The sequence below is a fragment of the Thalassophryne amazonica genome, chromosome 1, assembly GCF_902500255.1.
Source record: "Thalassophryne amazonica chromosome 1, fThaAma1.1, whole genome shotgun sequence".
NCBI lineage: Eukaryota > Metazoa > Chordata > Actinopteri > Batrachoidiformes > Batrachoididae > Thalassophryne > Thalassophryne amazonica.
In genome coordinates, this window is record NC_047103.1 from 90,340,850 (window position 1) to 90,365,182 (window position 24,333).

General features: G+C 40.3%; 1 protein-coding gene across 1 annotated transcript in view; it reads left to right on the forward strand.

Moving 5' to 3' along the window:
* mtpap (mitochondrial poly(A) polymerase) overlaps positions 1-24,333 on the forward strand; it is a 100,016-nt gene that overhangs the window by 52,024 nt on the left and 23,659 nt on the right. The window contains exons 5-6 of the mRNA XM_034172433.1: positions 3,710-3,921; positions 18,292-18,518. Coding sequence (XP_034028324.1) covers positions 3,710-3,921; positions 18,292-18,518 — 439 coding nt within the window. The remainder of the gene's footprint in view (positions 1-3,709; positions 3,922-18,291; positions 18,519-24,333) is intronic.

The following is a 24,333-nucleotide window of genomic DNA, read 5'->3' on the forward strand; positions in this document are numbered from 1 at the left end:
CCTCCCGATGAGGAGCTCTGTGGGACTTTATCCATTTGCCAGAGCAGCAACGTAGTAGACCATAAGGGTGAGGTAGGCATCTCTGGATGTTTTAAAAAGACCTTTAATGGTTCTTATCACCACTCAGCCTCTTTGTTGTTCTCAGGGAAATGGGGATTGGACACTACATGGCTGAAACCCCATTCCTCCGTAAACTTTCTTTAGGACTCGGATGCAAACTGCGGTCCGTTAGATTTGAAGTGCGCAATCGCTGCTTCTTGTCCAATGCAAGTCAATTTGGCTACTTGAAAAGATCTCAAAGTAGTTAATCATGACCAAGTAAAGTTTGTTTTTCAATCTGAACCAGATATGCACCTATCATGGACCAAGGTATTGATGGGAATTCAGTTGACAGCATAGTTTCTCAGAAATTTGTTCTCTTGTGACTACATGTGTCCCAGTTCTCTATTGTTTTTGTCATCTCTTTGCTGAGGCCCAGCCACCACACAGACTGTGTAGATCTCTCTCTGCATTTGTTGATTTCCAGGTGCAGCTTGGACAACATGTCTTCTCTGAATGATGCTAGCATCACTATTTTTGTCCTATAATATAGCAGACTGTTTTGACCATTGAGGTTGCCTGAGAATGGTGGGTATGGCTGAAACTCTCTTTCTGTACATTGTTGTGCAGGTGTGTCTGGGTTTCTCTGAGCCTCTCTTCTGTAGCTGAGAGGCTCACTATGACAGAGTCAATGTCAAGGTTGATTTCGTCCTCTTGTGCACTCTCTGTTATGCTGATCTCTGGAGAGCACATCTGCAGTTGCAATAACTTTGCTGGCTGTGTTTGATATCATATTCCAGCACCACGAGTCACATGCAATGATGCTGTATGCATGATGGAAGTTTATCTGAGTTCTTTGTGCCCACCAGGGGGAACAGGGGTTTATGGTCAGCCACAATGTGGACAATTTTCCCAATGAGAAACTCTTGAAATTTCTTACAGGCCTATAATGGGGGGGGGGCTCTCTTTTTCAATCTGGACATATAGCTGATCTGGGCTGCAAAGGGCCATCGAAGCATATGCCACTGGTTTCCAGCTAGTGCTTGCTTGCTGCTGAAGAAGTAATGCACCTGTCCTGTGTGAGGATGAATCAGCAGAGACAGCTGTATCCATATTGGGTCATACAGTGCTAGTCACTGGAGTGTTGTCAGTTCTTCTTTGACCTGTTGTTGTTGTGGTCCCCAGCCCCACATTTGACTTTCTTAGCTCTCCAAAGGACTCATTTTCTCACACAGGTGAGATAGGAACATCCCCAAATAGTTTGCTATCAGCAGGAAGCGTCTCACCACACTGATGGTTCTGGGCTCCTGGATGCCCCTCACTGCATTCACTTGGCACTGATGCCTCAATGACCTGCCCCATGAGCTTTAGCTTGCTCTTCAAGATATCATACTTGTCACTGAGTGACTCCTGCCTCCTGCAGTTGTGACAATCCCCTCCACAGAGTATCTTCATGCTCCCTCTGTGTAGTCCCCCCCAGAGGCTATGGAAAAGTAAATACCATTTTCCCCATGTAAAAGATAAAAAAAATATGGCTGACTCTGCTCTGTATGAGCATGATCCGTTAGATCTCAGAAGCTAAACACAGTGGATCCTGGTTAGTACTCAGATGGGAGACCTCTTCGCAACACCAAGGGCTGTACCTGTTTTGACAGGTAGAGCTTGAGTTGTCAGGAAGGGCATTCAGCATAAAACGTATACCAAATCCCAGTGTAGGTCTGTACTGGATCTGCTGTTCTGACTCTGAACACACGTGGTCAGCTGAAAGTCAGCAAAAATTAGTCAAATAGTCATTAAAAAAAAACTCAACTAGTTGGATGAAGAATCATAGTTTATCATCTTTAGCATGCAACATACACCAGTGCAGTCTGTTTTCAGCTCATTCCAGAAAACACTATGGTCTGTCTATGTTACTGCTTAAATGTGTTAGAATCAATAATATTTTTGTGTTCCTACCAGTGTAGGATTAATTTGTATGTATGTGAACTGCTATCAGATCTTTCTTGTTATTAGATGCACCCACAGGAATGTACAGTTGTATATGCAAAAGTTTGGGGACCCCTGATAATTTTCATGATTTTCCTTTATAAATCATAGGTTGTCTGGATCAGGAATTTCAGTTAAATATATCATATAGTAGATGGCACTGATATTTGAGAAGTGAAATGAAGTTTCTACTATTTACAGAAAGTGTGCAATAATTATTTAAACAAAATTGGGCAGGTGCATAAATTTGGGCACCCTTGTTATTTTATTGAATTGAAAACATGTAGCATGAATTATTGTAACACAAAATTGGTTTGGTAAGCTCATTGACCCTTGACATCCTTACACAGGTGAATCCAATCATGAAAAAGGGCATTTAAGGTGGACATTTACAAATGCTTCCCCTCTTTGCATCTCTTCTAATGAGTGGCAACATGGGAGCCTCTAAACACCTCTCAAATAACCTGAAAACAGACTGTTCAACATCATGGTTTAGGGGAAGGACACAAAAAGCTATCTCAGATTTCAGCTGTCAGTTTCCACTGTGAGGAACATAGTGAGGAAATGGAAGACCGCAGGCACAGTACTAGTTAAGGCCCGAAGTGGCAGGCTAAGAAATATCTCATATAAACTGAAGCAAAGGATAGTTAGAACAGTCATCGTCAACCCACAGACCTGCTCCAAAGACCTTCAACATGATCTTGCTGCAGATAGTGTCTCTGTGCATCGTTCAACTATACAGTGCACTTTGCACAAAGAGATGCTCTAGGATGCTGTAATGCAGAGGAAGCCTTTTCTGCGTACACGCCACAGAGTCACTTGAGGTATGCTAAAGCACATTTGGACAAGCCAGCTTCATTTTAGAATAAGATGCTGTGGACTGATAACTAAAATTGAGTTATTTGGACATCACAAGGGGCGTAAAAAGAACACAGCATTCCAAGAAAAACACTTGCTTCCAACAGTAAAATTTGGATTTGCTTCCATCATGCTGTGGGGCTGTGTGGCCAGTGCAGGTCCTGGGAATCTTGTTAAAGTTGAGGGTCACATGGGTTCCTGTCAATATCAGCAGATTCTTGGGAACAATGTTCCTGAATATCTACTAAAGCATTCATGCAGAGCAACAAGTACAACGTTCTGGAATGACCATCTCAGTCCCCAGACCTGAATATTATTGAAAATCTGTGGTGTGAACAAGCCTGAGATGTTTTGTAAAGAAGAATGGTCCAAAATACCTTCAACCAGAATCCATACTCTCATTGGAAGCTATAGGAAGCGTTTAGAGGCTGTTATTTCTGCAATAGGAGGATCTACTAAATATTGATTTTCTTTTTTGGGGGGGTGCCCAAATTTATCCACCTGCCTAATTTTGTTTAAAGAATTATTGGACACTTTCTGTAAATCCTACAAAATTCATTTCACTTAAATATCACTGTTTGTCTGCTATATGATGTACTGTATTTTAACTGAAAATTCTGATCCAGACAACCAATGATTTATAAAGGAAAATCATGAAAATTATCACGGGTCCCCAAACTTTTGCATAAACTGTAAGTATCAGATCTGTTTCCAGTTGTTACTTAATGGGTTGTCTTATCCACAGTAAAGTATTTTGCATGACATAACTGAATGTAATCAGATTTGTTATTCACCAAAGCTCATAAAAACATTTTTCTGTGTGCAGTCAAAATCAGGTCTGTCCCTGAGTTACCAGATGAAGCAGGTCAAGTCTGAGAGGACTGTCACCCAGCGCATCCTGTCTGTTCTTGGAGAGTGTGTGGACCAGTTTGGACCCGGATGTGTTGGGGTGCAGAAGATTCTTCATGCTCGATGCCCTCTGGTCCGTTTTGCTCACCAGCCTTCTGGTTTTCACTGTGACCTCACAGCCAACAACAGGTATTCACTACAGACAGTATGTACAGTATGAACATGGTTTTGTATTGTCTGAAGCTGATCCATAAGATTGGTGTTGGGCCTGATATTAGTATTTTATGTTGGATCAGTATCTATAGAAGGAGATGCATTTCATTGTTACCACCAGGATCGTCTTAGCCTTGGGGTTAAGGCATTTGAGGCTATGTCAGGTTTATCTGAGCCCATTCTTATTTTCTTTACCAAAACTTGAAATCTACTTTGGTGTTTTAAATAAAGTAGTGACAAACTGAAATGTGGAGTCTGAAATGCCAAGCTTTTTTTTTTTTTTTTTTTTTTTTTTTTTTAACTGTGAGATTCAAATTAAAAGCTCAAATTAATGCAGAATTACCTCAGGGCTATCAGTCATATTTTACTTGTGAATTAATGCTGTTGCCTATTATCGTCTCAAATATGACAATTTATCATATTGAACTTCTCATAACTGTTAAACATATTTAGAAAGTTCTTTACAAAAGTCACTGTCCAACTAATTCTGGACCTGGCTGTATTTTAGTGTCAGTTTGAATCCCCCCCATGTCATTTTGCAGGGTTGGGCATTAGTTGTTTGAACAACTATTCCATTGGGCAAGTAATGACAGACTGTTGTGACACAGACAGTTCAAGTTCTTCAGAGGTATAAGAAAGATGCAAGTAAATCCTTGTGGTGTGCATAGACATTCTCTTCCTCTTGTAGCGTTGCAGTGGTGTAGTTAGCGTGGTCGAGTTACACAACAAAACTACTACTGTTCTCCTCACACAGGTGTGACTCAGATAGGCAGGTGAGTCAGATCACCACACATACACCAGATGTCATACCAGCAATGACCCTACAGTCAACCTACCTCAACCCCACCTACTGCTTCACATCAGTAACCCAGTTCTAATCCAATTACATTTTTTTCTGTGAATCTGATGCGTCGGTAAAACTCAATTTGAAACTGTAAAATCCAGCATGAACGTCCGCAAATCATCAGACAGAACAGGGTTATTCCCTAAATGAATTCCCTTCAACACTCATCACATCCCGCCCCTATAAATAGGAAAAAGAAAGAAAAGGACACCCTTCATTTTTTTTCCTCTATTTTTTCCATGCCACCTATTTACTTATACACACTTTTTTTTAATTTCATTAACATTTGCTGCTAAAAGAGATCAAACACTTTCCTGTATTCTGAAAGAAGTCGCAACACGTGAAAACTGAACAGGGGGTGGATTAGTGAGATTCTCATGTTGGCTTCCCAACTAGCATACAAGATGTTTTCTGTCCCTTCCTCATGTTGCACAACCAAATTGTATTGCTGTAGGACCAATACCCACCTGAACACCCTGTGGTTCGATATTTTCAACTTGGCCAAGAAAGACATGGGTTTGTGATCATTATACACCACATTGTCTAAGCCAGAATGACACACATTCACCTCAGAATGCTTCACTGCCAAGACCAATCCCAAAGCTTCCTTATCAACAGTTGAATAAGCCTTCTGATGTTTATTTAGCTTTTATGAGAAATTTACATTATATTGCTTGAAATAAGTATGTATAAGCAAGTATGAACAGTTACAGCTAGCTGAACTGAGTACTGTACTCAAGCATGTGAACAGCCAAAGTGGCTGAAAGTCCAGAGCTGTGGAAAGTGAGTTTTCCTGGCTTTTTCCGAGTATCTGCTCAGCAGGACTGCTGACCTGAATGAATTCAGATCAGTGGTGATAGGACAAATGTATTCATCTTGGAAGGGTTATAAAATAGTTGTTAACCTCTCACCAGACATTGAAGACTTCATCTTTTTGAAAAGGAATTTGAATTTGCTAGTTTTGTTTTTAAAAATGGAAAACAAAGTAGTATCTTGTTTTCTCATCTGAAAAATGATCTGATTTGTGATTTGAAAACCGTGTTCAAACTGTGGCCTTTGTGATCCATAACACCCCTACTGATGATTGACATGAATGAAGTTCAAGACACATTCAGCGTTTTGGAAAAGTTCATGCATCCATCTTCTGACTGGTCCGAAGAAAACTGGCTATAAAAGTGATGATTTGCATTTGTTGAAGACGGGATTAGTTTGATACCCTGAAGGTACTCTCGATACATACAGAAACCGTCTGTTGTGGTCAGAACTGTGTGCAAACAGAAATCAGTCTTTAGCAGAAGTTGCTCTTATCATTCAGTTGTGATTCCAATTGTTGAACTGAATAAACCAAAGATGGGTCACATGTTTCACTTTTTCCCATTTTGACCTTTTTAAGATATTGTAGTCGTTGATTACAGCAATGCACACACACACACACACACACTTGCCAACGTATAGAAAACTATTTTGCAGTCGAGTGACACACTGTGGGTGGATGTGAAAGGGAGTTTTCTGAAAATGTGCTTGCAGGCATGTTTCCTGTTTGTGTGTGTTTGTGAAAAGGCAGCTGACTGTTAACGTGAGTCACAGTCATGACCTCAGTGCTGCCCTTTAGTAGTGATTGTGTAACTGCTTCAGGTGGTTTCAGTGACCCTTATGTCCGTTTAATGCAGCTTTATGACATCTTAGTATCAAATGGATGTGCACTTTACAGACATGTTTCAGACATATTGGCCATTTGCCTGAAGCCTATTCTGTTCTAATGAGTACCACTTACGGGGGCTAAACAACACTTACAATCCAGCCTCAATGTACCATGGCAGACACAAAAAATATGAAAGCAGTCCCAAGATTAAGTTATAGCTAGGTAGGGGTCAAGGAAGGATTACAGATGGGTCAACATTTACAAATGTTCCAATCATGTTGAAAACTATACCACATTATTCGTCTGATCATAAAGGTTCCAAGAATGTATAGTTTGGACTATCTCTAACTGATTGTTATGGGGTTAAAAACAGCAAAAATGGTGACAAAAGGTCAGTTTCAGTTTGTAAGGGGTCAAAGGTTAGGGCTCATTCACACATAGTACAAATAAGTACAACTCAGGACAGCTCACGGTGAAACAGCTCATATGAGCGAACCACGAAAACATTGCACCGACAAGCAGGCGTATGCGATCCCGGTGCGATGGTTTGTGCACGCGTCTGTGTCTTTCGAGCAGGAATACAGTGCAAGCAGCTGCACCACATCATGCTGCTGATGTGGAGAACAATAAAATAAAAAAAAACAGCTGTATAGTTAGTGAATATCACTGGGTTGTACACTCTTAACCCGAATTAGTTGAGTTTACGAGAAAATTGCGTGGAAACCCATTGCCTTAAGCCACTTTAGTTTTTACACAAGCTAAAACTAATCAGGTTAAGTTGTATTAACGCATCACAGTAGTAGTTGTTACTTAAAATCATTACTTCACATTAGAGCCCGACCGATATATCGGCCAATATAAGCCCTTTTCAAAGTACTCACTATCGGCCGAACTTTTGCCGATAGAACGTCGATAATTTCTCATAAACAGGACAGTTACTGAAATAATGTTTGTGTTGGCAATGTAAAATGTCCTTGCACCGTTTGTCCAGTAGATGGAGCTCTGACTCCATTCAACTGAGAGCTGCTTACACCCCTGCTTAAATGTGTTCATCACCGGCCCCCGTAGTATACATGTAAGTTTATAAGGATGTTGTTTGTAATAATTTTGCGATTACATTCACCCCACATTTCTCCCGTTTCAGTTTAACTCAGTTTGATTAACTCAGTTTATGTAGTAATGTGTCAAATGTGCTTCATTGCATCGGTCATACTTTTTATTAAGCCCACATTGTGTAGATCTTATTTCTAGCATGAAAAACTTTCATTTACTGCTAAGAGATTGAAACATTCAGATTCACTGGTCGTCCAGAAGGGTTCTGGGAATTACTGCCATTAGCCATTAACCCTCTGGGTTAATGCCGTTGTATATGACGGCTGGGACCAAGCTTTACTAAATTGTAAATAACTTTTTAATGATATAAGATAGAAACTTGCTATCTTTTTTTTTTTTTTTGCTGAAAAGTTAACTCCGTGGACTTTCGATCCACCGTCGGCCATCTTGGTACTCCTCATAGAAGATGTGTGATGATGTGCGCATTGTAAGTGTCCAATCAGAATTGGTTCTCCGTCACATGGTTTTCCAAAATCCAATCGTAGGGCAGATTTACCTCATGTGATTTGGCAAACATCGTTTTCAGGAGTGATATCTTACTAGTTGGCCCATTTGAATAGCCCCCTAACTGCTCCAATTGCATTTTTGCATTTTTTGAAAATGTTTTTAAAGTTGATCAATATGAGGACAAAGCTTCAGCTTTTAGCTCATACCTTTTTTGTTAACGGTCCGAAAAAGAACATTTTATTCATTAAAAAAAAAAAAAAAAATAGTAATATCGGCTGATTTATCGGCTATCGGCAAATCAGCCGATTTATCGATTATCTGCATTTTTTCATACAAATATCATTATCGGCCTCAAAAAATCGATATCGGTTGGGCTGTACTTCACATAAATGATTTCTCATTGGTGTATAAAATAACTACAGTATTTTAAGTTAAACATACATAAACATATATAACAAATAACATAATAAACATTATTAATTAATACTTAAAACAATTTAATATAAGTAATGTCTTTTCTTGTACTTTAGTTAATTATACCATTTTGATTTTGAGATTATAATGCATTGTTTCAACAAAGTGTATGGAAGGGAAGGAATTAAAGAACATTGTGGTGAGCAGTGTGGAAGAATGAGACACTCTGAGCTTTTCTGCACTCTGCCGCAAGGAGGTGCCGTTTAATTTTCAGCCCCAACAACACAAAGTGGTGGAAAGCATCAAACGCAATACACTTTTCACTTATGGTGGCAACAGAATAGTTAACCAAACTTGACTAACCCTAGTGAACTTTTCAAAACAATAAATCAATAATACTAACTACACTATTAAACTAACATGAAACACATTAACAACGCTTAAAACTCCCACAACCCTGTACTCCCATGATGCATTGTGGCATAACAGTTCACAGTCGTAGCAACCAGCCTGGCGATTGCTACAATACATTTAAATATTCCAAAGACTTACTTAAAAAAAAATGAACACTTCATGAACACCTTGTCAACCAAAAGACAAGTAAAAACAGGAAAAATCTGAAAAATACTGACATGCTTTTGACCAAAAAGTTATGTGTTGCTCTCAAAAATCGAAGCCATGAGCAGCAGAAGCAGCAGGATGAGTGGAGTATTCACACTGGACACGCCCACACCGGTTGCGTTGCTAGGTAGAATTTCAAATGGGCTCCTCCCCTCCATTACAGAAACTTAAGACAAAAAGTTAACTCTGCTTAACATCATTGCACTGAAAATTTTAGTTGAATAGTGCAATCAACTAATTTAGTTTAGTAATGAGAATGTGTTTTGTTTTTTTTGTTTGTTTTTTTTTTTACAAAACATGAAAGAATAATTAATAACTCCAAAATTTAAGTTAAAAGAAAAAAATCCGGGTTAAGAGTGTAATAAATAATACATTAAAGGTTAAATAGCCCAGGTTAAAAAAAAATGTAACTCACAGGATTCAAACCCGTAAGCTCTGATTACCAGACGGAAAATTTACCACTGTGCGACCATCGCTGGCCGATAATCAGTGCGGAAAAATGCCTGAAATCAGTGAAGACATGAAGGAGGTGCGCTGTGTGCAGCCACTGCAGCCCGGTGCAAAGGCGAAAAATGTTTTATATATTTCCACATGATGACAGCAGGCAGAGATATGCGCCTCACAGAGGAATGTTGTAAGTTCATGTACTTCCAAGCATGGAATGTGTTCTCAAGCTGGGATGTCTAGGAGCAAGGAGAAGAGATCTTTACAGCCGCAGCTGTCGCCCCCCCCCCCCCCCCCCCCCGGTCCATTCAGCGCCCAGACCGTGTCACTCTGTGTTATGTGGTCATTCATTTTGCTATTTTTTGCTATTTGTTATGTAATTGCATATGTAGGTATTGTCGTCATTATTTATATAACTATCATGATGGTGGTTTCTGTGTTTGTAATGTGTGCACTGAGCTGTCATCTAGATGTCAGTGTGCTGTGATCAGCTGGCAGGCTCCTCCCCATGCTGGGTGTGATCAGACCTCGCAGTCCGGCCCCCATGTGATCATATCTGTACATCAAATCAATTTTATTTATATAGCGCCAAATCACAACAAACAGTTGCCTCAAGGCGCCTTACATTGCAAGGCAAAGCCATACAATAATTACGGAAAAACCCCAACGGTCAAAACGACCCCCTGTGAGCAAGCACTTGGCAACAGTGGGAAGGAAAAACTCCCTTTTAACAGGAAGAAACCTCCAGCAGAACCAGGCTCAGGGAGGGACAGTCTTCTGCTGGGACTGGTTGGGGCTGAGGGAGAGAACCGGGAAAAAGACATGCTGTGGAGGGGAGCAGAGATCAATCACTAATGATTAAATGCAGAGTGGTGCATACAGAGCAAAAAGAGAAAGAAACACTCAGTGCATTATGGGAACCCCCCAGCAGTCTAAGTCTATAGCAGCATAACTAAGGGATGGTTCAGGGTCACCTGATCCAGCCCTAACTATAAGCTTTAGCAAAAAGGAAAGTTTTAAGCCTAATCTTAAAAGTAGAGAGGATGTCTGTCTCCCTGATCCGAATTGGGAGCTGGTTCCACAGGAGAGGAGCCTGAAAGCTGAAGGCTCTGCCTCCCATTCTACTCTTACAAACCCTAGGAACTACAAGTAAGCCTGCAGTCTGAGAGCGAAGCGCTCTATTGGGGTGATATGGTACTATGAGCTCCCTAAGATAAGAAGGGACCTGACTATTCAAAACCTTATAAGTAAGAAGAAGAATTTTAAATTCTATTCTAGAATTAACAGGAAGCCAATGAAGAGAGGCCAATATGGGTGAGATATGCTCTCTCCTTCTAGTCCCCGTCAGTGCTCTAGCTGCAGCATTTTGAATTAACTGAAGGCTTTTCAGGGAACTTTTAGGACAACCTGATAATAATGAATTACAATAGACCAGCCTAGAGGAAATAAATGCATGAATTAGTTTTTCAGCATCACTCTGAGACAAGACCTTTCTAATTTTAGAGATATTGCGTAAATGCAAAAAAGCAGTCTTACATATTTGTTTAATATGCGCTTTGAATGACATATCCTGATCAAAAATGACTCCAAGATTTCTCACAGTATTACTAGAGGTCAGGGTAATGCCATCCAGAGTAAGGATCTGGTTAGACACCATGTTTCTAAGATTTGTGGGGCCAAGTACAATAACTTCAGTTTTATCTGAGTTTAAAAGCAGAAAATTAGAGGTCATCCATGTCCTTATGTCTGTAAGACAATCCTGCAGTTTAGCTAATTGGTGTGTGTCCTCTGGCTTCATGGATAGATAAAGCTGGGTATCATCTGCGTAGCAATGAAAATTTAAGCAATGCTGTCTAATAATACTGCCTAAGGGAAGCATGTATAAAGTGAATAAAATTGGTCCTAGCACAGAACCTTGTGGAACTCCATAATTAACCTTAGTCTGTGAAGAAGATTCCCCATTTACATGAACAAATTGTAATCTATTAGATAAATATGATTCAAACCACCGCAGCGCAGTGCCTTTAATACCTATGGCATGCTCTAATCTCTGTAATAAAATGTTATGGTCAACAGTATCAAAAGCAGCACTGAGGTCTAACAGAACAAGCACAGAGATGAGTCCACTGTCTGAGGCCATAAGAAGATCATTTGTAACCTTCACTGATGCTGTTTCTGTACTATGATGAATTCTAAAACCTGACTGAAACTCTTCGAATAGACCATTCCTCTGCAGATGATCAGTTAGCTGTTTAACAACTACCCTTTCAAGAATTTTTGAGAGAAAAGGAAGGTTGGAGATTGGCCTATAATTAGCTAAGATAGCTGGGTCAAGTGATGGCTTTTTAATTAATGGTTTAATTACTGCCACCTTAAAAGCCTGTGGTACATAGCCAACTAATAAAGATAGATTGATCATATTTAAGATCGAAGCATTAAATAATGGTAGGGCTTCCTTGAGCAGCCTGGTAGGAATGGGGTCTAATAGACATGTTGATGGTTTGGATGAAGTAACTAATGAAAATAACTCAGACAGAACAATCTGAGAGAAAGAGTCTAACCAAATACCGGCATCACTGAAAGCAGCCAAAGATAACGATACGTCTTTGGGATGGTTATGAGTAATTTTTTCTCTAATAGTTAAAATTTTATTAGCAAAGAAAGTCATGAAGTCATTACTAGTTAAAGTTAAAGGAATACTCGGCTCAATAGAGCTCTGACTCTTTGTCAGCCTGGCTACAGTGCTGAAAAGAAACCTGGGGTTGTTCTTATTTTCTTCAATTAGTGATGAGTAGTTAGATGTCCTAGCTTTATGGAGGGCTTTTTTTATAGAGCAACAGACTCTTTTTCCAGGCTAAGTGAAGATCTTCTAAATTAGTGAGACGCCATTTCCTCTCCAACTTACGGGTTATCTGCTTTAAGCTGCGAGTTTGTGAGTTATACCACGGAGTCAGGCACTTCTGATTTAAAGCTCTCTTTTTCAGAGGAGCTACAGCATCCAAAGTTGTCTTCAGTGAGGATGTAAAACTATTGACGAGATACTCTATCTCACTTACAGAGTTTAGGTAGCTACTCTGCACTGTGTTGGTATATGGCATTAGGGAACATAAAGAAGGAAACATATCCTTAAACCTAGTTACAGCACTTTCTGAAAGACTTCTAGTGTAATAAAACTTATTCCCCACTGCTGGGTAGTCCATCAGAGTAAATGTAAATGTTATTAAGAAATGATCAGACAGAAGGGAGTTTTTAGGGAATACTGTTAAGTCTTCAATTTCCATATCATAAGTCAGAACAAGATCTAAGATATGATTAAAGTGGTGGGTGGACTCATTTACATTTTGAGCAAAGCCAATAGAGTCTAATAATAGATTAAATGCAGTGTTGAGGCTGTCATTCTCAGCATCTGTGTGGATGTTAAAATCGCCCACTATAATTATCTTATCTGAGCTAAGCACTAAGTCAGACAAAAGTTCTGAAAATTCACAGAGAAACTCACAGTAACGACCAGGAGGACGATAGATAACAACAAATAAAACTGGTTTTTGGGACTTCCAGTTTGGATGGACAAGACTAAGAGTCAAGCTTTCAAATGAATTAAAGCTCTGTCTGGGTTTTTGATTAATTAATAAGCTGGAATGGAAGATTGCTGCTAATCCTCCGCCTCGGCCCGTGCTACGAGCGTTCTGGCAGTTAGTGTGACTCGGGGGTGTTGACTCATTTAAACTAACATAATCATCCTGCTGTAACCAGGTTTCTGTAAGGCAGAATAAATCAATATGTTGATCAATTATTATATCATTTACTAACAGGGACTTAGAAGAGAGAGACCTAATGTTTAATAGACCACATTTAACTGTTTTAGTCTGTGGTGCAGTTGAAGGTGCTATATTTTTTCTTTTAGAATTTTTATGCTTAAATAGATTTTTGCTGGTTATTGGTGGTCTGGGAGCAGGCACCGTCTCTACGGGGATGGGGTAATGAGGGGATGGTAGGGGGAGAGAAGCTGCAGAGAGGTGTGTAAGACTACAACTCTGCTTCCTGGTCCCAACCCTGGATAGTCACAGTTTGGAGGATTTAAGAAAGTTGGCCAGATTTCTAGAAATGAGAGCTGCTCCATCCAAAGTGGGATGGATGCCGTCTCTCCTAACAAGACCAGGTTTTCCCCAGAAGCTTTGCCAGTTATCTATGAAGCCCACCTCATTTTTTGGACACCACTCAGACAGCCAGCAATTCAAGGAGAACATGCGGCTAAACATGTCACTCCCGGTCCGATTGGGGAGGGGCCCAGAGAAAACTACAGAGTCCGACATTGTTTTTGCAAAGTTACACACCGATTCAATGTTAATTTTAGTGACCTCCGATTGGCGTAACCGGGTGTCATTACTGCTGACGTGAATTACAATCTTACCAAATTTACGCTTAGCCTTAGCCAGCAGTTTCAAATTTCCTTCAATGTCGCCTGCTCTGGCCCCCGGAAGACAATTGACTATGGTTGCTGGTGTCGCTAACTTCACATTTCTCAAAACAGAGTCGCCAATAACCAGAGTTTGTTCCTCGGCGGGCGTGTCGCCGAGTGGGGAAATGTGAACGGGTTGGTGGTGTACACGGGGCTTCTGTTTAGGGCTACGCTTCTTCCTCACAGTCACCCAGTCGGCCTGCTTTCCCGGCTGCTCGGGATCTGCCAGAGGGAAACTAACGGTGGCTAAGCTACCTTGGTCCGCACCGACTACAGGGGCCTGGCTAGCTGTAGAATTTTCCACTCCAATTCGCCCAGCCTGGCCTCCAAAGCTACGAATAAGCTACAAGTACCATTACTGCTAAAGGAGGCCGAGGAATAACTAAACATTTCACACCCAGAGCAGAAAAGTGCGGGAGAGACTGGAGAAGCCGCCATGCTAAACCAGCTAAGAGCTAGTAGCTGCGCTAAGCTAGCGGATTCCTAAAAACACGCAAAGTGAATAATGTGTAAATAATTTAGAGATGATTCAGCAGAGGGAGTGCTTTAGTTAAGGCACGTGAAGATAACACTGTGAAACAAATCGTTATCTAGGTCAGTGATTCTCAACCGGGGTGCCGCGGCACCCTAGGGTGCCGTGATCGATCGTCAGGGGTGCCGTGGGTATTTTTCATATTCGCGATTACCGTGAATTATTTATTTTGTTCATAAAGCATAAAACGACTCAGAATCTGATGTCAAACATACTGCAGCCTCGCTCTCGTCTTAAGGCGGGACAATAACAAGGAGGCTGACGGCCGATTAAAACAGTGCCGTGTCCTTCAAAAGCGACACGTTCAGTGCGCAGCGAGCGCGGAGCAGAGAGAGGATTTTAACCCAAGTGAACGGAAACATGAAGCTGCCTTTACTTCTTTCTGAACTTTCTCTAAAGGTGTGATTCTGTCGTTACCGTCCTGTTCACAACATGTGCGCATCGTATGCTGAATTTATGAGATCATGAGTTGAAATAAATGGTCAAATATCTTTAAAAACATATTTAAAAAAATGAGAATATATGAATGAACTGAGCCACAAAAAAAAAATGTTCAGACGCAGAGATCACAAAAAGCAGGTGAGAACTCTGAACTTTAACAGCTGTTATTTTCCAAAGGTATTTATTTGTTCAATCTTGAGCTTAATGCAGTGTTTAAGCACAAAACGTGACTGATGAGGAGAAACAATTTCAGAAATGCAACAGAAACAACCACAAATCAGAAAAAGTTGGGACTGTATGTAAAATGAAGATAAAAATAAAAATGTTGCACCATTCCCAGTTTCTCCACTCACAGAAGCCAAACGTTCTTCCAGAGTTGTGTAATTATACTACAATAGTAGAATATAAAGAAGGGGAAAAAATAGACAATATATTCATCAATCGCAATTATTTGTCTGACAATTAATCGTCTCCAGAAATTCCTAATCGTGACAGCCCTACTTGAGATCAGAGCGCAAAATGCTTGAGGATTTTCGAAATGCGGTGTTTTCTGTATCAATTTTCTATTGCGATAATTGGGTTTTGCGCAAAACCAGAGGTAATAGCATTATAATATTATTTTGGTTGGTGGTGTGCCGCAGGATTTTGTAAATATAAAAAGGGTGCCGCGGCTCAAAAAAGGTTGAAAATCACTGATCTAGGTAACTAGATCAATCTAACTGCGCAGATTAAACAGCTAAAAGATACAGCAAAACACCGCTGTGCTCCGGAACAGGAAGTGATACAATACCGCAGTGAGAGCCAACCACCAGTAGAGGCAAGCATATACATATAAGCATTTTATGCATGTGTGCCCCACCCCCCCTCCCAGCATGCCAGATGTGTTTTGGGGAGTGGAGGGGGAGCATGACACACGCACACACTTGTGAGACACATGCACCACATGTATATGGCTTTTTGCAGTTCCACAGTCATGGGGCACTTAGACAAATTTCACATCCAGCTCGACAGTGATCGTCTGCTGACTGTTTTCGTGATGATAGTGTGAATGGCCACACATTTTCTAAGTGCCAAACGAGTGGTGTTAGATGTTTGTGTGTGTCAGCTGGAATTTGGCCGACACCTGCCGCAAGAGGGTTCGATGGGCTCTGTCAGTGCACACTGTCTTTCAGTCGCTAGTGTGCGCAAATAGTTGTAGCAACAGGTGTATGAGGTGTTGGAATCAACTATGATTGTACATGTTTTGCATACGATTCCTGCTTCATGCGCAGTTCATGCGCAATTCGACCAAATTCATACTATGTGTGAAGGAGCCCTTAAAGTTGCGCCAATTTTTGTACAAAGGGTTTACATTATTTATTGAGCTAATTAATAAATGGAATAGCTTTGACTGTTTGCTTCATCTCCAAACTAGTGGTCAAACAAGGTTGACATCCACTCAGTTATATAACAAATGGTGTAATCTTTTTTCTTTCTTTTTTTTTTTTGCCTCGCTTTTTACCAGAATTGGAGCAATTTTTATCTTTTGAGTCCTGTATAAAATGAAATTGACCTTTGTCACCATTTTTGCTGTTTTTACTCCATAGTTCATAGCCCAAACTATACCTTTTTTAATATCTTTATGGCCAGTCAAATAATGTAATTGGAGTATGTTTAAATGTTTACCCCTGTGTAATCCTTCACTGACCCCTACCTGACTATAGCTACCACCCTGGGATGGCTAGCATATAGTTTTTGTACAACATGATATATTCATGCTGGACTGTAAATGTTCAGTCCCCTAAAGTGGTACTGAAACATAGGGGTCTACCAGTTATTGGCGCAGATATCTTTATTGGCCATTTTAACCAGCCGATATGCCATCTTATTTTTGTAGCATTGCATGTACCGACTCACTGGTAACCAAGTTCCTCCTTCATACACTGCACATCAAAATCCTTCATTAAATAATCCTAAACTCCTCCTGTGTCTGTAGCTCCTGTTACATTCAGAAATTAACGGTTTATTTTACAGATTAAATGCTTTGTGTTTCCACAAAGCTCCGTGTTTCCTCAACAGCGGAAAACACAGAAACTGTGTTTGAATCAAAAAGAGAGGAGGGGAGGAAGGGGGAGAGGGGGAAACATGTGAGAGAGAGGAGCAGACGGGGAGGGGCGAGCAGAGAGGAGGCGAAGGGTTCACTCTTTTTTGCATAAAAACAAAAGCTAAAAGTTTTCATGGTATGTTTTTAAACTGTGCAATGTATTTACTGTTTACACAATATGATATTATTTGATTATTTGTGTGAACAGCAGACTAGCACTACACACTCATTAAAGCATTGGAGCAACTTAATCATAAACGTTAATCTTGAGTGCACAGCCTCACAGTCAAACAGAAAATTGTGAAAAATTATTCAAAATTTTCATGCAGGTTCTATTCTTTAAAGAGCAGGTTTATAATGAAATTAGTCCATGTTCAGCTGTTCAAATAAGACGATTATTAAAGTGATTATATTAATTTTAAAAAGTAATGCAATCCCACTCAAAAATGTTGAAAGAAAAAGATGCCAAGATGACAGAAAAACTCTGCTTGACTGGATTAAAGCTTTATTTATGACCGATGCATAACATAAAATGACGTGAAATAACAGAAATATGGAATTTGCATCATTTAAGTTAAATTACCCCAATTTGTGGCTCATACAGTAAGTTGCAAAACTCTAAATCTTTAAGTTATTCTGATTCACATAGACCAACTGATGTCTGACAAGTACCCATCATATGGAGAAAATAGTCCCTTACTTTGGTGACTGAGGGGCTATTAGCCCATACTATACTTTTAAAATATGAATAGCTGATTTCTGGTTTGTAGCAAACCAGAAAGCAAATGTCCCACCCGGTACTTGATTTGTTAGAGAAGTTCAGCCTGTCAGTGCTGAAGCCTGGCATAGAATAAGGTAGCAGTGGAGCTGTGTTGGCTGTATTTATTTATTTGTTAATTTATAGCTCCTTGCACTTCTTGCGTGAAGTTCCTGTTGAAAGGTTCTGTGAATTAAACATGTGCTGCAAAACATTTAAAGAAAGTTTTGTGTTAAGAGTATGTTATACTAAATTTTGAAACCTTTTTTGAAACTTTTTTACTGCAAGCAAATATCTTCCTCAAATATCGTTATTGGCCTCCAAACCTTGCTGATCAGTATCGGCCCTTAAAAATCCATATCGGTTAACCCCTACTGAAAACCTGTTTCTCCCATTGACTAATACAGGCAGTATTTGGACAGTGCTGCAACTTTTGTAATTTTGCTTCTGTCCACATTCATTAAATAATTTCATCAGATAATTTTATCAGATATTTCATTAAATAATTTTGCTTCTGTCTACAACAGTTGTCTTGTATGTTCTCCATAGGGTGGCAATGAAGACCACAGAGCTGCTCTACCTGTATGGAGAGTTAGACCATCGTGTGCGTTGTCTCATTTTTACCATACGCTGCTGGGCACGAGTTCACAACATTACCAGCAGCATCCCAGGTGCCTGGATCAGCAACTTCTCCCTCACAGTTATGGTGCTGTTCTTCCTGCAGAAAAGGAACCCTCCTATAATCCCTGCCCTCAACCACCTCCAAGAGCTTGCAGGTACATTACTCAGCACCAACTCTTCACCTGGATATATGTTACCTTATGGCTGCACCCCCCATTCTTAAAGATCATGGCACATTAGTCACATGAACATTTGCTGGTCGACCGTAACATTGTTGACCACGTGTGCCTCAGAGGTTATGTTTTAGGTTTAGTTTGTTCGTTTGGGTGCTGTCATTTTGAGTTTTCAGCAGATGTCATTGAAGCTTGTTGGAATTTGCCAGTGTCACCGGATCTCAACAAAGATTTAGTTGTTTGTTGGAATCTAGATGTCAGACATAAGTTTTGTTTTGTTTTTTCCAACTTTTGGCAGATTTCTGATCTTTCTTTACCTAAAAGATCATTTTTGAGATCAGTGGCATTTCATTTAATAATTTTAAGCTGCAGGGGGAGGGAAGGCGGAAGAGGACACCTCATTGCCATTCATGTAGCTATTTTGTAGCGACAAAATGTTGTAATTAAGACTTCAACACACACTGTAGGATTTTGATATCTTGCGTAGTTATTAAAACATGAACGTCTTGTATACGGCTATCTGAGTGAATGAATGGATATGTCTGACCCCCCCACACACACACACACACACACACACACACACAACTTGATATGTCCCGAGGTTCTGCAAAATGAGCCAGTGAAATATTTAATGTCCACTTATGAATTATTGTCTTATTTATTGTTCCCCCAAAGTGAAGCTGGGTACCACTGCTAGTTTATTAAATACTTTTTTTTTTTTGCAGCCACATTGGGGTGAAATGCCACACTGGTGTGTGTGTGTGTGCGTGTGTGTGTGTGAGAGAGGGACATGATGTCAGCCTTTCCATCTTCAGTAAAACAAAGAAAGTACAGTAAATTTTAAAACATTGTGGTGACAGCAGAGTCAGTCTGGTGCTACGGTGGTTAACAGTTCCCAAAGACAGAAGACGTTTAAAAAAATGTGATTAAATAATGTCACAGCCAATAAGGAAACATACAGGCTCAATTCTGGATGACTGGCCACAAGAAAAAGAGCAAGTATTTTCAGTGCTATTCACATTTAATAGTCAGTGTTTCTCCTTCTGCAGGCTGCGTGCCAGGCTAAAGAGAACCCCCACCAGGATGGAAAATATTTTATAATAATGCCAATGAAAAATAACACTGATGAAATAATGTAAAATAATGCCAGGTGCAAATGTTTTTCAGTCCAATTCATCATCACAGCCTGATGAAAATGTATCCACAGAAAGCATTCTGGTTTTGGAAAATGACGTCTGATAATACGAGGTCTGTCAATAAAGTATAGGTCCTTTTTATTTTTTTCAATAACTATATGGATTTCATTCATATGTTTTTACGTCAGACATGCTTGAACCCTCGTGCGCATGCGTGAGTTTTTCCACGCCTGTCGGTGACGTCATTCGCCTGTGAGCACTCCTTGTGGGAGGAGTCGTCCAACCCCTCGTCGGAATTCCTTTGTCTGAGAAGTTGCCGAGAGACTGGCACTTTGTTTGATCAAAATTTTTTTTCTAAACCTGTGAGGCACATCGAAGTGGACACGGTTCGAAAAATTAAGCTGGTTTTCGGTGAAAATTTTAATGGCTGAGAGATTTTGAGGTGATACTGTCGCTTTAAGGACTTCCCATGGAGCGAGACGTCACGCAGCGCTCTCAGGCGCCGTCGGCCTGTTTCAAGCTGAAAACCTCCACATTTCAGGCTCTATTGATCCAGGACGTCGTGAGAGAACAGAGAAGTTTCAGAAGAAGTCGGTTTCAGCATTTTATCCGGATATTCCACTGTTAAAGGAGATTTTTTTTAATGAAAGACGCGTGGACGGATTGCAGCGTCGGCTCGCAGCCGCTGCGACGCTCTGCCACAAGAAAAACACCTCTGTTGGAAGCCTTAAGGACAAGTTGGAACATGTCCAGCTGTTAAACAATTTCTCATATACTCACTCCACTGAAAGCCATCAAAAGCCGCCTGGATTTTATAAATGGTTATCAACACGGAGGTGTTTTTCCTGTGCTGCCGCACCGCGCCAGCTGCGTCCCGACACGCGGACCTGTCCGCACGTCTTTCATTAAAAAAATCTCCTTTAACAGTGGAATATCCAGATAAAATGCTGAAACCGACTTTTTCTGAAACTTCTCTGTTCTGTCACGACGTCCTGGATCAATAGAGCCTGAAATGTGGAGGTTTTCAGCTTGAAACAGGCTGACGACGGCGCCTGGGACCGCTGCGCGACGTCTCGCTCCATGGGAAGTCCTTAAAGCGACAGTATCACCTCAAAATCTCTCATCAGCCGTTAAAATTTTCACCAAAAACCAGCTTAATTTTTCGAACCGTGTCCACCTCGATGTGCCTCACAGGTTTAGAACAAATTTTGATCAAACAAAGCGCCAGTCTCTCAGCAACTTCTCAGACAAAGGAATTCCGACGAGGGGCTGGACGACTCCTCCCACAAGGAGTGCTCACAGGCGAATGACGTCACCGACAGGCGTGGAAAAACTCACGCATGCGCACGAGGGTTCAAGCATGTCTGACGTAAAAACATATGAATGAAATCCATATAGCTTTTGAAAAAATATAAAGGACCTATACTTTATTGACAGCCCTCGTACTTTAGTTCTTTGTTGTGGCTGAAGAAACGTAGCATTTTAAAGACGTATTTCTCAGCCTGAACCAGAGAATGCACTTTGTGCCACAACAAGACAATTAACTTATTTTAAAAGTTGAGAGTCACAGTGCCTCATCAGTCGATTCTTCAGAATTCTCCACCCAGTGAAGATAAATCCCATGTTACACCAAGACACAAATAAAATAAAATTTAAAAAATGTTAAATTACTGTGGCCTCCGTGTGGAGTGTAGAGGCCATATTTGTCAATATTTGTGTTCTGCTAGCCAAACAAAATGGTTCTGCTGGTTTTGGAAATGCAAACTAAGCCAGACTTAACTAGGGATGTCCCGATCAGTTTTTTTTTTTTTTTTGGCCCTGATCCGATTCCGAGTCATCTGATTTTGAGTATCTGCCGATACAGAGTCCCAATCCGATACTTTAAAAAACTGAATGAACAATGAACAAATGTTAAATATATAATATTTTCATTTTAATCACCTTATTTTATTATTTATCACTTAAACAGTGCACTTCTCCTTGAGGTAGCTTGAACAATCAAGTAATAATCTACCAGACTTAAAAAATGTACAAATTTCCATGTTATTTTATTTGTCTGAAAATAAATGTCCCCAGACTTAAAAAATGTACAAATTTCCATGTTGTTTTATTTGTCTGAAAATAAATGTCCAAGGTTTCTTATTTTAAACAAGAAGTTATCTAATCTGAAATAACAGGTGGTTTTATTTTACAGATGAAAGGTTTCTAAAGAACCATTTATTGATTTAACTATTTTAATTACAAGTGTTCTAAACTTTTTTTAAAACGGTAGTCAGAAATTTTGAGGTAACAAACAACAACAACAAAAAACATTTCCAAGGGTTTTTCTTCAGAAAACTGCTCCTTTTTGTACAGATCAGTGGTTTCTGCCACTAGTCTTCCGTGTTTTGGTCCGACGCGTCACAGCTCAGAGCGTCGAAAGTTGGATTGGGTTGAACTTATGTTTTTTCTTTTGTTCAATAAAAAAATAAAAATTTTTTTAAAAAAGATTGGGTTGAACTTTGACCACGTCAGCCTGCCGACAAGCGGCAATGTGCGCTCTCGTCAGAAGCGTCGCTATAGTTCGGCTTTTGACGGAAAGCTTCTGACACTTCTAAAAATCAACACGTGAATAAAATAATGCTTTTTAGACAGATTCTTGGCGCCTCTGACGCTTCCGACACTTGAAAGGCCCATTAATCTGCAATAATGAGCTTGAAATAGCACTGATCAAAATAATGAGGATAAAATCTATATCGGATTCCTGATCGAGATGCAACATCTGATTTCGATCAAGTCTGAAACCACGTGATCAGGCCTGATTTCTGATCACGTGATCGGATCGGGACATCCCTAGACTTAACTGTTCCAACATACCGTGCAGTACCAATCCAAACCCCTCGGTGGAAACAGGGCTGTTAGCATACACTGGCTAAATTGTCAAGGTGTGGCAGCTGCATAACGGATTTGACATATCCAGCGTATTCAGTGCATTTTTCAAACATCAGTATATGCTGGTTAAATTGTCATGGTGTGACAGGGCCTTTAGTGGTTAGCACTATTGCTTCACAGCAAGAAGGTCATGGGATCGCTTCCCACCTGCTCCTTTCTGTGTGGAGTTTGTATGTTCTCCCCATGTCTGTGTGTTTCCTCCTCCCACAATCAGAAACATGCTTATTTAGGGTCTGCTCCTAGGCAGCATCTCTACATCTGGAGTTGGCCCAAGGGGCCCTGGACTCCGACTGCCCCTTGCTCCTAGTGGTTGGATTTTGTCTAACTGAAACTGGAATGGGTTAAATGTAGAGAACAAATTTCATTGTATGAATGTACAATGACAATAAAGGTCCTGTCACACCTTGACGATTTAGCCTGTTTATGCCGTCCATATTAAAAACACGGGCATACGTACATCTAATAAATTAATGCCGATGTCACACCTTGACGATTAGCCAGTGTATGCTGACAGCCTTGTTTCCACTGAGTGGTTCGGGTCGGTACTGCATGGTTATGGTGCGGGTCAAAAACAGTAATTTAACATTATTTTATTTTTTATCTTGGTGGACCATTTTCATTGTGTACAGAATGCTGATGGTACTGGCTGTGGTAAACGCTGCGGTGAATGAATGGAGTGCTGTGACTCTTTAACATTTTAAAGTGCCGGTTGCTTTCTGATCAGCTCATCACAGACCTGAATAATGAAACGCTGTGATAATTTCAACTTTTAAAGCTTCAGTCGACTGCTATCAAGTGTGTTAAGACCTGAATGAAGTGATGCGGCTCTTTAAACTTTTAAAGTGCTGTGGCTGTCTGTGTGGTCTGTCGGCACTTATTAGACTTAGCCAGCATTTTTGTTTTAGTACGGTTGGCATACGCTGGTTAAATCTTCATGGTGTGACAGGGCCTTAAAGGCCCTTCTATTCTATTCTGTTTTTTATTCTTTTTCTCTGGAAGCAAGTGCACTAGCCACTTGGCCACCATGCTGCCTTCATGCCAGTTTGTAGATTATACTGATACATAGGTGGATATGTACTTGTTGAAGTAAATGGAACATGTGAGAAACATTTGACTTTCTAAAATGTAGTGTGGTTCAGATGATAATTCAGACTTTGCAGATTATTGGCTTTTGACAGAGATGCTCTGCTGTTAGAAGTATTACATTAAAACACCTACACAGATATTACACTCAGGGTCTAAGGTAGATTTAATATTCACTAATGGACAGGACACATAGCAGCCTCTTATTACTGCATATACATCCCAAACTAATGTCATTTAAGACAATCCTATGTCATCTTTCATGACCACAATCACTCAGTCTTCCTGTAGTTTGCAGCTGCTCACTTTCTTCTGTCCCCCTCCCTCTGTATGTGTGTCACCTTGGCTGTCTGATAATTGGCTTCCAAAAGCAATCTACTACCTACTTCTTCCTCTGCCCCCTCAGTGCACACTCCATCACACAGAGTGCTTATGGGACAATAAAAAGCCCATCACTACAGGAAGGTCTGTGACCTCTTCTCTTCTGGGCACAGACAAGCTTAGAGACAGATGTTCACCTATTTGTGTAACCCTCATCTAACATAAACGTGCACTCCGCCACCATATTTGTTCAAAGAGACATGATCCGGTCATTGCTGAAGAAGTAAATCGAGGTACGCATAGACATTCTGACACTACTTTTCACT